This window comes from Lissotriton vulgaris, chromosome 1_1, assembly GCF_964263255.1.
Source record: "Lissotriton vulgaris chromosome 1_1, aLisVul1.2, whole genome shotgun sequence".
In the NCBI taxonomy this organism is placed as follows: domain Eukaryota; kingdom Metazoa; phylum Chordata; class Amphibia; order Caudata; family Salamandridae; genus Lissotriton; species Lissotriton vulgaris.
Window position 1 is genome coordinate 1,177,885,033 of NC_141685.1, and position 19,007 is coordinate 1,177,904,039.

The 19,007-nt window shown below is 35.7% G+C and overlaps 2 protein-coding genes across 2 annotated transcripts in view; one reads left to right on the plus strand and one right to left on the minus strand.

Moving 5' to 3' along the window:
• Nucleotides 1–19,007, minus strand: part of LOC147748871 (uncharacterized) — a 1,009,512-nt gene that overhangs the window by 207,658 nt on the left and 782,847 nt on the right. The gene's annotated exons all lie outside the window — the stretch shown is intronic.
• On the plus strand, nucleotides 1,832–14,451 carry LOC147748873 (uncharacterized). Its single transcript, XM_086964338.1, has 2 exons — nucleotides 1,832–1,936; nucleotides 6,419–14,451. Exon 2 carries the CDS (start codon nucleotides 6,458–6,460, stop codon nucleotides 12,914–12,916), a length of 6,459 nt encoding a protein of 2,152 aa, XP_086820464.1. The 5' UTR covers nucleotides 1,832–1,936; nucleotides 6,419–6,457; the 3' UTR covers nucleotides 12,917–14,451.

Consider the following 19,007-nt stretch of genomic DNA (forward strand, 5'->3'; position numbering starts at 1 on the left):
TTAAAGAGGGATAGCATATCACTAACAGAATATTTTTTAAGAAATAAACTTAACGTGTACAATATACTTCCATAATTAGAAGTTACCTTAGAGAAATTAGTTGAAGTTGTCAGTGAAATTTGTTTTCAAGTGTACTTCAGGAAGCAGTAGTCAAAATGGCTGTGTTTCCCTCTCTTCTTTTATATATATTGTTGTACTTAACCAATCAAACGTCAGGAAATAATCGTAGAAAATGAGAGATACTTTTTAATTGGTTGTAAATTCTAACATTACAAGTGTGTTTTTGTCATGTAATTTACCTCAGGATATTTAGACAGGCCTGTAGCCTAAATGTCTCAATGGAATTTCACCAAATTTGGGCAAATGGTAGGGACTGCTATGTAGTAGGGCGTATTCTATATTTGATGAAAGTGTCTCCATTGGGTTTTCCGTAAATTACTTTCCCACCTTTTTTTAACGAGCGCTTACTGGTGCGCGCTCCTGTACGCGCACTGGCAGCGTTACGGGAGTCCTCCATTTTGTGTTTCGGAACAATCGAGACACAAGATGGAGGGTAAACAATGTTCGGAATGGATAGAAGGGGGAACTGTAGAGACTTCTTGACCCTCTAGGTTTTCTGAGGGGGGCTTAGGAGGCTCATAAACGTGAAAAAAAAAAAAATTCTTTAATTTTTCGCGGGGGTAGCGCCTGGTGCGCGCACCTGTAAGCGTACCGGAAAGCGTACTTTGGTGAAAAATAGTGAAAAAAGTTAGAAAAAAATAAACGCTTTGAATGATCAGAGTTAGGGTAGCTCTGAAAAGAGCTTTTGGGTTCTGTGGTTGATTTAGGTACCTACAAGTAGGTTCCAATACACATTCTTAAATTCAGGAGGAATATTCTATTCCCCTCATCTGAGAAGTGCACTCCATCTCCTCTGTAGATGTCTTGCATGTTGTAACGCAAGTTATTATTGTATAATGAACCCATTCCATAGTCTCTCATGTAAGCAGAAACAGATTTATTTACATGTTTCCGTGCTTTCTCAAATTGTGGACCAAATTGGTTGGACCAGTTCCATTTCTGTCTTTGGCATATATTGGAATATACCAAGGCAGTGTGGGGAAAAAGTATCATCAATTGATGAAAGGTGTCCTTTAATAGCATTTCCAGACCTACCCCAGTTAATGTGCCTAGATCGTTTCCACCACAGTGCACAATTATAAGGTCAGGTTCTGGCAGATGCAAAAAGGTTTTCACCAATGGTATCAATTGGTGACATTTTAATCCTCTGTGGCCAATCCACTTGATTTCCACATTTGATAAATCAAGGTTATGAAAATTTCTGCTAGCTGCATACCTTTGAGCCCAGTGGATGTAGCTATGTCCAATAACCCAAACAGAGTACATGATGTGAGAAGGTTCTGGTCCAGTCAGATGAAGTGTGGGAATGAAATGGCAGTTGGAACAGTAGGAGTTCACAAAAAAATAATTGTGGAGTTTCTGTGCTCTTGAATCACTAGCAATGATTGGTGGATTCAGATAGTTGAAAACTGAAAGTTAGGGTGTATGGTTATGTTGTGTGAAAGAAGCAATTTGAATGGTTTAAAAAAAGTCACCAAAAGCAAAAATACCCTGTATAGGCTGCTGTATTGACAGGTCAAACATCCTTGCTGAGTTAATTTGCAACATTGTAAGATAAACTTTTGAACCTTACAGTTCAGTTAGGAGGGAGTTGCTATGGTAACAGATAGAAAGGTTTGAGAGGGGGATGGGTGTTGGTTTGAAAATACTGAGGGAAGAGTTTTCATTGGTTGAATTAAGGCATATGTGTACAAAGATAGAGATTTTCTATGCCAGTCTTGGTTTCAGTGTATTGAGAGCACACCTTCTCCTCTGCTAAAGAAAAATTGGTGTGTGTGTCTGACACTGTTTTCAATCTCCAAAAGCATTTCTAAAGGTAAGTAATGATTCATTTAATTTAGATAGAGATTTATTTTCTCTATGGAGAATATTTGGAAGCAGATAGTTATGTTTTAGAAGTGAAATTGTATGTTAGTATATAAGTCCTGCGCAGTGTTTTTTACATGTTATTTAAAAATCGATTTTGGGTGCAAATGAATGGTATTTTTATTTGGCCTTTTTTATGATTGCCATGTGCAGTTGATGCATGACTTTAAACATGGGTAATAAGTGATGCACTGGTGGCGCCAGGCTTTTATAAATGAGGCCCTGACTTTGTTTGATGATATTGAGTGGTTGTAGTTAGGTTCTGTGCAGTGTTTCTTACATGTTATTGAAAAATCGATTTTTGGGTGCAATTGATTGGTATATGTATTTGGCCCTTATTTATGAATGCCATGTGCAGCTGATGCATGACTTTAAACATGGGTAATAAGTGACGCACTGGTGGTGCAAGGCTTTCATAAATAAGGCCCTGACTTTGTTTGATGATATTGAGTGGTTGTACTTAGGTTCTGTGCAGTGTTCCTTACATGTTATTCAAAAATCGATTTTTGGGTGCAATTGATTGGTATATGTATTTGGCCCTTATTTATGAATGCCATGTGCAGCTGATGCATGACTTTAAACATGGGTAATAAGTGACGCACTGGTGGCGCAAGGCTTTCATAAATAAGGCCCTGACTTTGTTTGATGATATTGAGTGGTTGTACTTAGGTTCTGTGCAGTGTTCCTTACATGTTATTCAAAAATCGATTTTTGGGTGCAATTGATTAGTATATGTATTTGGCCCTTATTTATGATTGCCATGTGAAACTGATGCATGATTTTAAACATGGGTAATAAGTGACGCACTGGTGGCGCAAGGCTTTCATAAATAAGGCCCTGACTTTGTTTGATGATATTGATTGGTTGTACTTAGGTTCTGCGCCGTGTTTCTTACATGTTATTGAAAAATCGAATTTTGGGTGCAATTGATTAGTATATGTATTTTGCCCTAATTTATGATTGCCATGTGCAACTGATGCATGACTTTAAACATGGGTAATAAGTGACGCACTGGTGGCGCAAGGCTTTCATAAATAAGGCCTGACTTTGTTTGATGATATTGAGTGGTTGTACTTAGGTTCTGTGCAGTGTTCCTTACATGTTATTCAAAAATCGATTTTTGGGTGCAATTGATTGGTATATGTATTTGGCCCTTATTTATGATTGCCATGTGCAGCTGATGCATGACTTTAAACATGGGTAATAAGTGACGCACTGGTGGCGCAAGGCTTTCATAAATAAGGCTCTGACTTTGTTTGATGATATTGATTGGTTGTACATAGGTTCTGTGCAGTGTTCCTTACATGTTATTCAAAAATCGATTTTTGGGTGCAATTGATTGGTATATGTATTTTGCCCTAATTTATGATTGCCATGTGCAGCTGATGTATGACTTTAAACATGGGTAATACGTGACGCACTGGTGGCGCAAGGCTTTCATAAATAAGGCCTGACTTTGTTTGATGATATTGAGTGGTTGTACTTAGGTTCTGTGCAGTGTTCCTTACATGTTATTCAAAAATCGATTTTTGGGTGCAATTGATTGGTATATGTATTTGGCCCTTATTTATGATTGCCATGTGCAACTGATGCATGACTTTAAACATGGGTAATAAGTGACGCACTGGTGGCGCAAGGCTTTCATAAATAAGGCCTGACTTTGTTTGATGATATTGAGTGGTTGTACTTAGGTTCTGTGCAGTGTTCCTTACATGTTATTCAAAAATCGATTTTTGGGTGCAATTGATTGGTATATGTATTTGGCCCTTATTTATGATTGCCATGTGAAACTGATGCATGATTTTAAACATGGGTAATAAGTGACGCACTGGTGGCGCAAGGCTTTCATAAATAAGGCCCTGACTTTGTTTGATGATATTGATTGGTTGTACTTAGGTTCTGCGCAGTGTTTCTTACATGTTATTCAAAAATCGATTTTTGGGTGCAATTGATTGGTATATGTATTTGGCCCTTATTTATGATTGCCATGTGAAACTGATGCATGATTTTAAACATGGGTAATAAGTGACGCACTGGTGGCGCAAGGCTTTCATAAATAAGGCCCTGACTTTGTTTGATGATATTGATTGGTTGTACTTAGGTTCTGCGCAGTGTTTCTTACATGTTATTCAAAAATCGATTTTTGGGTGCAATTGATTGGTATATGTATTTGGCCCTTATTTATGATTGCCATGTGCAGCTGATGCATGACTTTAAACATGGGTAATAAGTGACGCACTGGTGGCGCAAGGCTTTCATAAATAAGGCTCTGACTTTGTTTGATGATATTGATTGGTTGTACATAGGTTCTGCACAGTGTTTCTTACATGTTATTCAAAAATCGATTTTTGGGTGCAATTGATTGGTATATGTATTTGGCCCTTATTTATGATTGCCATGTGCAGCTGATGCATGACTTTAAACATGGGTAATAAGTGACGCACTGGTGGCGCAAGGCTTTCATAAATAAGGCCTGACTTTGTTTGATGATATTGAGTGGTTGTACTTAGGTTCTGTGCAGTGTTCCTTACATGTTATTCAAAAATCGATTTTTGGGTGCAATTGATTGGTATATGTATTTGGCCCTTATTTATGATTGCCATGTGAAACTGATGCATGATTTTAAACATGGGTAATAAGTGACGCACTGGTGGCGCAAGGCTTTCATAAATAAGGCCCTGACTTTGTTTGATGATATTGATTGGTTGTACTTAGGTTCTGCGCCGTGTTTCTTACATGTTATTGAAAAATCGATTTTTGGGTGCAATTGATTGGTATATGTATTTTGCCCTAATTTATGATTGCCATGTGCAACTGATGCATGACTTTAAACATGGGTAATAAGTGACGCACTGGTGGCGCAAGGCTTTCATAAATAAGGCCCTGACTTTGTTTGATGATATTGAGTGGTTGTACTTAGGTTCTGCGCCGTGTTTCTTACATGTTATTGAAAAATCGATTTTTGGGTGCAATTGATTGGTATATGTATTTGGCCCTTATTTATGATTGCCATGTGCAGCTGATGCATGACTTTAAACATGGGTAATAAGTGACGCACTGGTGGCGCAAGGCTTTCATAAATAAGGCCCTGACTTTGTTTGATGATATTGATTGGTTGTACATAGGTTCTGCGCAGTGTTTCTTACATGTTATTCAAAAATCGATTTTTGGGTGCAATTGATTGGTATATGTATTTTGCCCTTATTTATGATTGCCATGTGCAACTGATGCATGACTCTAAACATGGGTAATAATTGACGCACTGGTGGCGCAAGGCTTTCATAAATAAGGCCCTGACTTTGTTTGATGATATTGAGTGGTTGTACTTAGGTTCAGCGCCGTGTTTCTTACATGTTATTGAAAAATCGATTTTTGGGTGCAATTGATTGGTATATGTATTTGGCCCTTATTTATGATTGCCATGTGCAACTGATGCATGATTTTAAACATGGGTAATAAGTGACCCACTGGTGGCGCAAGGCTTTCATAAATAAGGCCCTGACTTTGTTTGATGATATTGAGTGGTTGTACTTAGGTTCTGCGCCGTGTTTCTTACATGTTATTGAAAAATCGATTTTTGGGTGCAATTGATTGGTATATGTATTTGGCCCTTATTTATGATTGCCATGTGCAGCTGATGCATGACTTTAAACATGGGTAATAAGTGACGCACTGGTGGCGCAAGGCTTTCATAAATAAGGCCCTGACTTTGTTTGATGATATTGATTGGTTGTACATAGGTTCTGCGCCGTGTTTCTTACATGTTATTGAAAAATCGATTTTTGGGTGCAATTGATTGGTATATGTATTTGGCCCTTATTTATGATTGCCATGTGCAACTGATGCATGACTTTAAACATGGGTAATAAGTGACACACTGGTGGCGCAAGGCTTTCATAAATAAGGCCCTGACTTTGTTTGATGATATTGATTGGTTGTACATAGGTTCTGCACAGTGTTTCTTACATGTTATTCAAAAATCGATTTTTGGGTGCAATTGATTGGTATATGTATTTGGCCCTTATTTATGATTGCCATGTGCAGCCGATGCAAAACTTTAAACATGGGTAATAAGTGACGCACTGGTGGCGCAAGGCCTTTATAAATCAGACCCTGACTTTGTTTGATGATATTGAGTGGTTGTACTTAGGTTTTGCGCAGTGTTTCTTACATGTTATTGAAAAATCGATTTTTGGGTGCAATTGATTGGTATTTGCATTTGGCCCTTATTTATGAATGCCATGTGCAGCTGATGCTTGACTTTAAACATGGGTAATAAGTGACGCACTGGTGGCGCAAGGCCTTTAAAAATAAAGCCATGAGTTGCTATTGTATAAACTTAAATATGTTGCAATTTATTGTTTATATTGTTTGCTTTTTAACATTACTTTGTTGTTTGCTAATAGTGGTCTTTCATGTGTTTTTTTAACAGAACAACAGATTCAAATCAACTTCTGAAAAGGAAGCAAAAATGCCTTCAAGGCAAAGAAATATCAAAAATACCATACGGAAAAGGAGAACATCAACAACAGAGTTTATGGAATCCTCTTCAACAACTACTTCAAAAAACACCAGAAAAGCTTCTGGTAAGCCAATTAAGTCTTTTCTTCGCAACATATGTCGTAGGAAAAAAAATGAAATTGCTAATGTGAATATACAGAAAAAGTCAACAAATCTAAAAAGGAAAGAGAAGCCCACAAAAAATGTTTCCATTGGACCAGGAGAGAAGAGAATGGTTAGCAATAGAAGGGTAAATGTTTTTAGGGACATTCGTAGGCGAATGTTTCGCAATAGGGTAGTTTTAAATTTGCTAAAAAATGAAAAGAAAAGTAAACTAAAAGCTGCTTTTTACAAGAAAAAGAAAAGTGTAGAAAAGATTGTTGATCAGGCTTTTGAAGTTAAGAAAAAATTATTTATTTTAATAATCAATAGAATTAGGATACTTAATAAGGCAATGGATGTTTTCAAATCGAACAGTAGATGGAAAAGAATTATTAATCGGAGTAATTTTTGTGAAGTATTTTCTGGTGAATGGATGCATAGTTCAAGTTCTGAGCCTTTTTTTAATGAGGAGAGTTACTTTCAGGAAAATGATTTGGTGCATGCAGTTGACACCAGTGGTCGTGCATATGAGGTGAAAGATAGTTGTGTGATGGAAAAAGAGAAACTTGTATCTAGAGATGCAGAAGAGGTCTTAGCTGATGAAGTTTTAGGGAGACGTACTAAGGGTCCAGTGTACACATGGAAATGCAGTAGTATTTGTAGTGTGCGACAGGAATCAATTGATTTGCTTCGAAATTTCTTACGTACATATAGTAAAAAAAGTCTCAAACAAAAAATGAAGATCCTGCAAGAGTTAGATCCTTGCAGAGTGAGAGAAAGCACAGGTTTGCAAGGGCATTCACTAGCATGTCTTTCTAGAAAAGTTTGTCGGAGTGTTTTTCATCATTTTAGGATGTTAGCAGTGCATCATAATAACGTAAGGAAATTAGTGAGGAAGTTGTATTATGCAAAAAGTCCTGCACTTAAGCTTAAACAGTTAAATAGTGCTCTTTTGCATGGATCTGAAGTGGATGTGAAGACTATTTGTGAAGAAATTGAGTTTTGTTATTTTGGGAACAAAGAGGACAGTGTAGAAATAGATATAGTAATGGATGGTAATGCAGAAGATAATGGACAAATTTCAAGTATTGAAAAGTTTGATGAGGAAATTATCAAGTTTAAGGTGAAATCAAGTGAGAGGCCTAATGTAACTTGTGTGTGTTGTCGACGGACTCATTATAAAATTCAGACTAGGTTAGTTGATTTATATGCAAAAAGTGAATTGGAAAATAATAGTGAATGGGAGGATTTTGTAAGTTATTTGTTGGTGGAGAATTCTTTTGATTTGAGTTTGGATCAGCGTATTTGCACTTATTGTTTGAAAAAATTAAATGAAAATAGAATGCCTGCAAGAGCAGTTTATAATAATCTTCAGTTGATAGATATTCCTTCTGAATTGATGGATCTAAATACTTATGAATCTATTTTGATTCAATGTGTCCATCCTTTTCAGGCTATTGTTCGCATGGAGCCTAAGACAGGGAAATTGCCTCCATCAGATTTACTGAGAGGATTAAAGGGAAGAGTTGTTTATTTGCCTCTAGATGTAAAGAAAAATATTAATACAATTGGTGTAGAAAGAGTAGAAGAAGATCCTTTAGTTATTCTAGTTAATGGGGTTCCAACAAAGAGTAAGAAAATTTGGCAAGATTTAGTGGATGTTAAAAAAGTCAAGAAGGCAACGTTGTATTTAGTTAAAAACAATGAGTACTACAAACATGTAAGTGTTGGAGTAGAGGAAACAGCTACAGAAGAAGATAGTGATTCTTCAGTTGGTCAAATTGAAAAAGTTGATGTGTCTAGAACTGAAGAAATATATGAACATTATACTGTTCATCCTTTGCATTCCAAAGAAGTAATGGGAAATGCAATTGACTTGTTTCAAATGAAGGCAGCAAAAGGAAGTCCCATTAGTGTATGGGAAGAAAGTTTGGAAGCTCGTTGTTTTCCACAATTATTTCCAACAGGTTGTGGTGGACGATATGATGATCGACCAGTTCAAATTCCTGCAGCTGAATACCGGACTCTAAGATTATATGCAGAAGATCCAAGGTTTCGTCAATGCATTCCATATTTATTTCATCTACTGTTTGAAAGTGATTTGTCTGGGCTTTCTTATGCAGTTAATCATATATTAAAAAGTGGACCTCATTTGCAAAATGTATGTGCAAGGGACTTTATGGAGAAAGTTAATCTGCAAGACAGTATTTTGGAATCTCAGCTAATCAATCTCATGGCATGTCAACGTGGAACCAACGAGTATTGGTTTCGTCGTCATGGAGAATTGAAATGTATGCTAAGAAACTTAGGAACTCCTACATGGTTCCTCACTCTTAGCTGTGCTGAGTATGCCTGGGACGATTTACTTCAATTTCTACGAGAGGCAAATGAAAACATACCAAATATAGAATTGAAAACACCAGGAGAACTGTGTTCTTTAGATCCAGTGAATGTTTGCAGATATTTTAATCATAGATTTGAAGCTATGATGTCTTTTATTACCAACAAAAAAAATCCTCCCCTTGGAGAGGTTTTGGATTTCTTTTGGAGGAAGGAATATCAAGCGAGAGGTGCTCCTCATATACATATGTTGTTGTGGATTAAAGATGCACCCAAATTTGGATCAGATTCAGATGAAACAGTGATGAGTTTCATTGAAGAGTATTCAACATGTGCTGTTCCAAAATCTACTGAAGAAAACAATTTAAGGCAACAAGTTTTACGTTTTCAATCTCATCGTTGTGGAAAGTACTGTCGTCGAAAATTTAAAAACAAGGAAAAGTACTACACGAAATGTCGTTTTGCATTTCCTCGACCAGTGATTTCTAAAGGAAGAGTAAATAATTTGATGTCATCTCTACGACATACTGTGACGAGAAAATCTCCCAAAAACACATATAATTTGAAAAGAAATGAAGAATCTAAGTACATCAACGATTACAACCCAGTGATTTTGTCCATGTGGAATGCTAACATGGATATTCAGTTCGTTGCTGACAACTCTATTGCTGTGGCTCGATATGTGACATCTTACATCACCAAAAAAGAAAAGACAGAACTGAAGGAAATGTGGGAGGACATTTCACATGAAAAGAGTCTAAGCAAGAAATTATACAGTTTCAGTCTGAAGATGTTGTCGCATCGAGAAATTGGAGCATATGAATGTTCTGATCGGTTATCATCAGCAAGTCTCTATGCCAAATCAAGAACAATCATTTGGGTGAGTCTTGGTCTTGCTGCAACACGAAACCGAGTTTTGAAATCTGTACAAGAAATTGAATATTTGGCGGAAAAAGAACCAAACAGTACAGATATTTTGAAGACAAATATGTTGGATACATACTATCCAAATAGAAGTACTCACCTTGAGAACACATGTTTGTATGAAGTTCTTCAAAACTACAGTTATAAGAGGAACATCACAGAAGATATCAATAATGGAAAATATGCACTCATTGGCTATGAAGGATGTCTAGTGAAGCAGAAAAAAGGCCATTTGATTAATCATCGAAAATTGAGTTGTGAAGTTCCAGACAAAAGAGAATTTTACTATTTAGCTCTTTTGCAACTCTTTAAGCCATGGCGTACAGAAGAGGAACTACTTGGAGATTTTCTCTGTTATGAAGACTCTTTTAATGCAACTAAGGATACCATAGAATGTCCTATTTTTCTAAATTATCTGCAAATGTTGAATGAAGAAATGGAGCAAGAAACCACAATTGCTGAAGAGATAGCTAGAAACAGTTCTCAAGATAGTCAGAGTTCTACTTCATTGAGCCAGGATCCACTAGGAGGACCAATTATCCAAAATGAAGCTGCCACTGCCATGGATGAGGTGGAAAGAGCTATGGAACAAGCTCAAGAGGATGGAGTTAACTTAGAAGATTTGGTAACGCAACTAAACATTGAGCAGAAAAAGATATATGATGAAGTCACAGAGCAGATTGAACATGGATTCAGACATGAGAAAAAAGAGTGCTCATGTATATTATTTGACCCTGTCCGACTGTATGTAAGTGGAGAAGCGGGGACAGGAAAAAGTTTTCTAATTAAAGCCGTTGCAAGTTATCTGCAGAAAAGGACTGATTCACCACTGTCTTGTGTTGTAACTGCTCCAACTGGTCTGGCAGCACATAACATTAAAGGGATTACTCTACATCGTTTATTGATGCTGCCAGTTGAACATGATAATAAATTGCATTACAACAAGCTATCTGGAGATGCGTGTTCTGAAGTTTCAAGAGTCTTGAAGAAAATGAAACTTCTTATCATAGATGAAGTAAGCATGGTCTCAAATCTAATGCTTGCTTTTGTGCATTTGAGAATGCAAGAAATTCTTAAAACAGACTATGATGTGTTATTTGGAGGAAAACACATTATTGTTTTTGGAGATCTATTGCAGTTGACTCCAGTAAAAGGACAACCAGTGTTTAAAATGCTCACGCATGAAGATACCAGGAAGTCCCTTGGAAGCATTGGAAATGTTAATATATGGCTAAATTTTAAATATGCTGAACTGCTTCAAAATATGCGACAGGCCAAGGATGAAGATTATAAAAATATTCTACAAGATGTAAGAATTGGAAAAATGACTGAGAAAGGGAAAAAAGCTTTGCATAGTCGATTAATTTCAAATTTGTATGCAAATGAAAACATTCTTCCAGAGAATATTTTTAAAAAAATGACTGAGAAGAAATCTGGGATATGTTTGATGCCAACTCTGCAAGAATGTTCCATCTTCAATCAAAAAATGTTAGACTTAGAAAATGAAGAGATTGTGAAACTGGAAGCAATAGATAAAATAGAGCATATGGGTGCAACAATTGTTTTGTCAGAAAATTTGAAAACTAAATTGCATTCATTGGAGAAAAGTATTTCAAAAACAGCTGGTTTTGAAAAGACTCTGAATGTGTGTTTAAATTGTCGTATCATTTTGAGAAGGAATTTAAATGTTGAAAGCGGTCTGGTAAATGGAGCAATGGGTTATGTTGTTGATTTTGTGAATTACAGAAATAGAGATGGAATTGAATTTTTAAAAATAAAATTTGATGGCATTGAACAAGTACAACAAATAAGTCGTTGTTCTGCTAGATTTTTACTTGTAAAAGACTTATATGTTCGCCGAAAACAGTTTCCTGTTTGTTTGGCGTATGCAGTGACAATTCATAAATCTCAAGGTTTAAGTGTAGATAGTGCATTGGTGAACATTGGAAGATCTGTGTTTAAAGAGGGTATGGCATATGTGGCATTATCTCGAGTCAGAACTTTATCAGGATTGTACTTGATTGCGTGTGATGAGACAAAGATTTCTGCCGATCTAGATTGTGTTAAAGAATACAATAGGTTAAGAAGAGAGTATGCTCCACATTTGCCTCAATATCCTCTGTTTGAAAAACGTGTGGTAGGCCGAAAAAGAAGAAATGAGGATAATTGTAGTGAGGTAGTTGCAAAAAGACAAAAAGTAGAGAAAACTGTAATTGAAAACAGGAAGAAAAAGAATTGTGGAGAAAATGTTGTTGGATTTCAGTTTGAAAACAGTTCTGGTGTCAACTGCTATGCTAATGTAGTGGTTAATGTTGTTTTTTTTCTTAAAAGTTTACAAGAACAGATTGTTGAAAATCGGGATCAAAGATTGTGTGGTTTATTGAATTCTGTGTTTCAGAAATGTAGCAGTGTTACAGCACAAATAGAAAGTGTAACAGAAATTCGAAATATTTTAGATTTGTGTTCTGGTCAAGATAAATTTTCACAGAACATTCAGCAGGATTGTCAGGAATTTTTAATGTATATGTTTGGTGTTTTGGAAGATGAAGGTGTAGATGTAGATAATCTTTTCAGTCTTTCTTATCAATGGCAGCATGACTGCCACAATTGTAGTTTATCAAGTACTACTACAATAGACACTGAAAGATTTATATATTTGACTTTACCAGACTGTAAATCAGTGTCTTTTAAAAATCTAGTTAAAGCAGCAGATCATAATATGGTGTGTACCCAATGTAACTGTACAATGCTGTCCACATTATTTATACAAAGGTATGGGCAGTATATTATTTTAGTTTTCCAACGATGTAGACCTGATGGAACTAAATTGACAACTTCTATCAAAAATTTTGTGGCTTCTCAGTTATCAATTTCTGGAAGGACCTTTACAACTGAAGCTATTATTTATCATGATGGATCTTCGACCACCTCAGGACATTATACATGCTACTTAAAATCTGAAAATGGATGGAGTTACTGCAATGATTCTCATTTAACTTATAAACAACGTTTGCCTTATGACTCTACAAATTCTTATCTAGTGTTTTTAAAACCAAAGTTTTAGTAAAGGGAATTGGCCTTTGAAGACGGGAATAGTTAATAAAAGTTAGTTAGTTAGTTAGTTAATCTAATATTTGAAATTATTTATCTCATGTAGATACTTTAAGTGGATCTCAAAGTAAAAAATACTGATATATCTGACACAAATTGGCCGTGAGGAAAATGTAAGATATGATGTTGTTAGAAGTTGATGAAATCGAAGTTATAGAGCACAGCAGACTTTTTTTCACCAAAAGGACCTTCACTATCTGCAATCTCATGTAGATACTTTAAGTGGATCTCAAAGTAAAAAATACTGATATATCTGACACAAATTGGCCGTGAGGAAAGTGTAACATATGATGTTGTTAGATCTTTTTTCATAGGAAGTCGATGAAATGGAAGTTATAGAGCACAGCAGACTTTTTTCCACCAAAAGGACCTTCACTATCTGCAATTTGGTCTCACGGAAAAGTAAGTGAATCAAAGATTAGTGTACTTATATGAGATGTATGTTTGAATGGGTTTTTTTAAACACAATCTTTTAGATTGTGTTTTTTTTTTCCCGCTGTTATATGATGAAGACTTTGATCTCACTAATTTAAGTGAAATTCAATATATTCTGAGAACAGCAAAAATAAATAATGTAACATATTGTAGAAGTTATTGTGTAGTTTGCATTGTGTAATTTATATTGTGTTCACATTGTCTTATACTCATTTTCTTTTTCACCCTTATTTACCTCTCTTTACTAATTTACACTCTTTTTTCATCGCTGTTTCTTTAGTGCACTTCATTCACAACTTCTTAATCTAATAGGAACTGTCTGCATTTCCTCTGTTCCTTCCACCACTTTTTATCTTTTTCATATTCTCACAGTACCACTGCTTTAGTTTCCTAACCCTCTCTTTCTTTTTCTCCTTTTTTTTTCTTTCGCATCCATTGTACTGTAGTTCACTTAGTTCTTCCTTTTGTCTTTCTGTGTACTTACTCTCTCACTCCTGTTTTATCCATCGTTCTATACTAACTTCATTCCTTTCATCCCTTCACTCTGTTACTTTACTTCACTCACTCTCAATCATCTTCTATTCCTCTTTTTTATTTATAGTTTCTCAATCAGACTTCTCTCCTTTTCACTCATTTTTCTTTTATTTTCTTATCTTTACTGATTTTGATTTGATATCTTACATTCTTTTAGTATCTTATTTACCTTTAGGAATTTGTTCTCTTTCTATTTCTTTTTCCTTTTTTTTTCTCTTTCTACATTACTTTCTTTCTGTTTTTGTATCCTTCACTATTGCATCATTTCTTAGTAAACTTTTGTAGATTTTTAAACCTCATGAACTGTTGTTTCTATTTTATTATATATTTTTAAGAAATTATAACGTGTTTTTTCTTTTATCTTTCATAGATACAAGTTTGCATTGATTATATGGTAAGTGTGTTTACAAAATCTTTTTTGTTATCACCTTTTGTTTTATTTTCACTATTTTTCTGTCACCCTACCGCACCCCTATTTCCTTACTTTGCTTCCCTCACTTATTCTTTTGTTCCATGTTTACTTCCGACCACATTCAATTTCTTTCAGTACTTCTGCCTATGCACACTCCTTCACTTACCTTTTTTACTGGTTCACTTAGTCCCTTTGTGACAGTCCTTCTTTTACTCTCTCTCTTGTTTGTCTCTATTACTCCCCATGTGTTACCCTTATTCACTTACATGTACCCTCTTTCACCCCTTTTTACTTATATTCACTGATATTTACTTTCCCTCAATCACTGCTATTCTTTTCCTCTGATTCCGTCACTACCTGACATTCCCATACTTAACTGTCCTTCTTTTTACTTTCAACATCCATTTACAATCTCCCTTAACCTCTGCTTTAGTCTTCTTCCTATTTCTTCTTTCTTTTGCTCCCTTATTCATTTTTCTTTTCTCAGTTACTTCCTTTTACACTTTTTATCTGTCTTACTATCTATTACACAGTCCCTCCTTCATTTTTTTTTCTTTTTTTTTGTTAGTGCGCTGACGGTACGCGCACCGGTGCGCGCACCGAAAGCGAAATATAAAAAAAAATATTTTAAATTAAAAATATTATCTCAATATACATTATAGTGTTCATTTTTACAAAAACATACTTTAGCAATTCACTAAAAAACACATAGGTATGAGTCTGTATAAAAAGTTAGGAATTAGCATTAAAAAAACCTATGAAATTCACTGAAAAAACCAAAGGTTTCACACCAGTTATAGTTAGGAATTAGCATTTAAAAAACCTATGAAATTCACTGAAAAAACCATAGGTTTCACACCAGTTATAGTTAGGAATTAGCATTTAAAAAACCTATTAAATTCACTGAAAAAACCATAGGTTTCACACCAGTTATAGTTAGCTGGAAATTTTACTGATATAAAACCATTGAAATTCCCACGTTATAGTTAGTCGGACTCACTATAACTTGCGCGTGCAATGCACTGCTGATGACATCACATATTACATCACTCATGACATGGTCAGTGACATCACTCATGACACCATCCTTGTGACATAGTGACAGACCTCCTTTCACTATAATGTAACCCTTGAGACACATATTCAAAAATAGAAACTGAAATTTTTAATAAAATGGAGATACCTATATCAGTTACAACAAGCAATTCAGTAATTCCACTATCTATATACACATCCACTCATTCACCAACAGTTCTATATAGTCACTCATACATATACTCACTCATCATATGAAGTGATACACCTATACATCCTGTTACACACCGACATTCATCCAAAAGTTACTCACACACATATTCACACGTGCAAATAAACTATTGAACATCCATTTATTTGAATATAGAGTTATACACACACTTCCACCTTACTTCTATTTAAAATTACACATATTTATTCTCTTAAACAATCACTTATAGAAACACATACTTATTTAAACAGGAACTCTTACAATCTCTTACTCTCACATATACTCACTTATATACATCAATATTCATATATACTAGATTAAAACATATGTAGTTACTGATAAAGACACTAGTGAGACAGTCATTCACTCACTAACAAACACATATAGACACTCATCCACCCATACAGTCCTGTACATATGCTGTCTTCAAAACACATACAAACAAAGAGTCAGTCACTCATGCATCTATGTGCTAAGTAATACCCCCACCAAACCATATAGACACTCATACTGATACTAATAAAAATATCTAATAACCCATATACATACACATGAGTGGATGTGTATTAGATGGTGGTATTACTGAATTGGTTGTTGTAACTGGTATGGGTATATCCACTTTTTTGAAAATATTAGTTTCTATTTTTGAATATGTGTTTCAAGGGTTACATTATAGTGAAAGGAGGTCTGTCACTCTGTCGCAAGGATGATGTCATCAGTGATGTCATGAGTGATGTCACTGACCATGTCATGAGTGATGTAATATGTGATGTCATCAGCAGTGCATTGCACGCGCAAGTTATAGTGAGTCCGACTAACTATAACGTGGGAATTTCAATGGTTTTATATCAGTAAAATTTCCAGCTAACTATAACTGGTGTGAAACCTATGGTTTTTTCAGTGAATTTAATAGGTTTTTTAAATGCTAATTCCTAACTATAACTGGTGTGAAACCTATGGTTTTTTCAGTGAATATATATATATATATATATATTACCTACTGGCGGTCGCCAGTAGGTATATATAGTTAGGATTTTTTCCCTATGGGATTTCTGAAAATTCTATGCCTAATAACTTTGGCGTTTGTGGACGGAATTGGCTGAAATTTTCAGGAAAATGGCACATTTTGTTTCTGAGCAGCCCTTGGGGGGTTTTGTGGAGGGGGGGCCGAGAAAAAAGGGGGGTCCCAAAACGCGTTTTTTCCATGTTAATTTCCATAGGGCGGTTGGACTCACTTTTAGCCCGAACGGCTGAATGGATTTGCACGAAACTTGGCAAAATTGTAGGGACTGTTAGCGCGATGTGCCTTTGCTAGGTCTCAATATATGTGCTTCAGTGGATTTTGAGAAATTAACGTTTAAATCAAGATATATATCTGTAACAGCGCTCCGGGCAGCGATCCGGTTAGCGAACCTTGCGCGTATCGGAACTTTGCGATGCGAAGCTGATTGGCCCTCCGGTGTCTGTCAACATTCTAAACAGTCCGGAGCGGCCGCCATCTTGTCTCTCGGTAGGATCGAGAGACAAGAGGAGGCCAAAACAAAGGGGGAAATTACCATAAGGGGGCATAGTAGATCCTCGTTGACCCCCTAGGTTTTATGTGGAGGTTTTAAAAGGGCCTAGGAGGGTCCAAAAAAAAAATTTTTTTTTTGCGCGGTAAGCGCCAAGTTCGCGAACCGGAAAGCGTTCTGGGCAGCGAACTTTAAGGATAAAAGAATGATAGACTTTTCTAATACTGTATGTTAATTATTTGTTGTTTTTGTTCGTTTTTTTATTTATTTATTTATTTTGATTTTTAAAAAAATTATTTATTATTTTCATAGTTCATTAAAACTTCCAGCATTATATCATCTGGTATCTCGTCAAACATGGATGTTTCTGTCTCTTGTAAGGTTTGAATAAATTGTTCGTCAAAAGATTGATCCATAAAATCTTCATCCACATTTTCTTCAGTTACAATGTCTTCGGATGTAATCTCGAAGGAAACATTAGTTTTTTCTTGCTCCCCTTCCATTTTTTTGCTGTAAATTGCATAAAAAAAATAATTAAATTAGAAGAGTTAGGGCACTGTTGAGTTTAAGTTCAGACAGGTAGTTCTGTTTTTTTAACAGTGAACTTAAAGTAAGTAAATTCATAATTATAGCAGAGAAGTGTAAGTCAATCAATAAATATAACAGAGGAGTATATCTGTATCTATAACTATAGCAGGGGGACAGTAAATAATTATCAAAAAACGTTTTTACAAATTAATTTAAAGTGCCACTTACAAATTATCAATTTAATTTACAGGGAGGTGAAAAGGCTCTTGAAATGTAGTTCAGGAAGTAGTAGTCAAAATGGCTGTGTTTCCTTCTCTTCCTTTATATATATTCAGGTACATAACCAATCAAATGTCAGGAAAAAAAAATTGAAAATGAAAGTAACATTTTCATTGGTTGTCAATTCCAACACTTCAGATGTGTTTTGTGGAGTAATTTACCTCACGGTACTTAGAGAGGTCTACAGGCTTAATGGCTAAATGGAATTTCAATCAAATTTGTGAAAATGAAAGGGATTGTTATGTAGTATGAGCTAATCTATATTTGGTGAGAGTGTCTCTAGTCGTTTTTCTGTAAATTACTTTCCCACCTTTTTTTAGGACCGCTTTCCGGAAAGCGGCCCGGTTAGCGAACCTTAAGCGTCACGGGAGTCCACCATTTTGTGTTTCGGTCGCATTAAGATACAAGATGGAGGGCAAATAATGTTTAGAATGGGTAGAAGGGGTCATGGTAGACTTATCTTGACCCCTTAGGTTTTCTGAGGGTGGCTGAGGAGGCTTATATGTGCGGAAAAAAAACATTTTTTAAAAAAATCCGCGAGGTTAGCTTTCGGTTAGCGAACCGGGTAGCGCTCCGGGGAGCGTATTTTGTGGAAAATTAGTGAAAAAAGTTAGAGAAAAATAATAATTGTGAGTGATCAGATGTAGGGTAGCTCTGAGAAGAGCTTTTGGGTTTATGGTACATTTAGGTACTTATAAGTAGGTACCAATGCACAGTCTTAAATTCAGAATGAAAATTCTGTTGCCCTCATCTGAGAAGTGAACTCCATCTCCTCTGTAGATATCTTGCATGTAGTAACGCAAGTTATTGTTGTACAGAGAGCCCATTCCATGGTCTCTCATGTAAGCTGAAACAGATTTGTTTACATGCTTCCTCGCTTTCTCAATTTGTGGACAAAATTGGTTGGACCACCTCCATTTCTGTCTTTGGCATATATTGGAATATACCAAGGCAGTTTGAGGAAAAAGTGCCATTAATTGCTCAAAGGTGTCCTTTAAAAGCATTTCCAGACCTACCCCTGTCAAAGTGCCCAAATCATTACCTCCACAGTGCACTATTAACAGGTCAGGTTTTGGCAAATGCATAAAGGTTTTCACCA

Bases quoted from the DNA above. Each gene is read 5' to 3' on its own strand.
- LOC147748873 (XM_086964338.1), top strand. From the start codon at position 6,458: ATGCCTTCAAGGCAAAGAAATATCAAAAATACCATACGGAAAAGGAGA.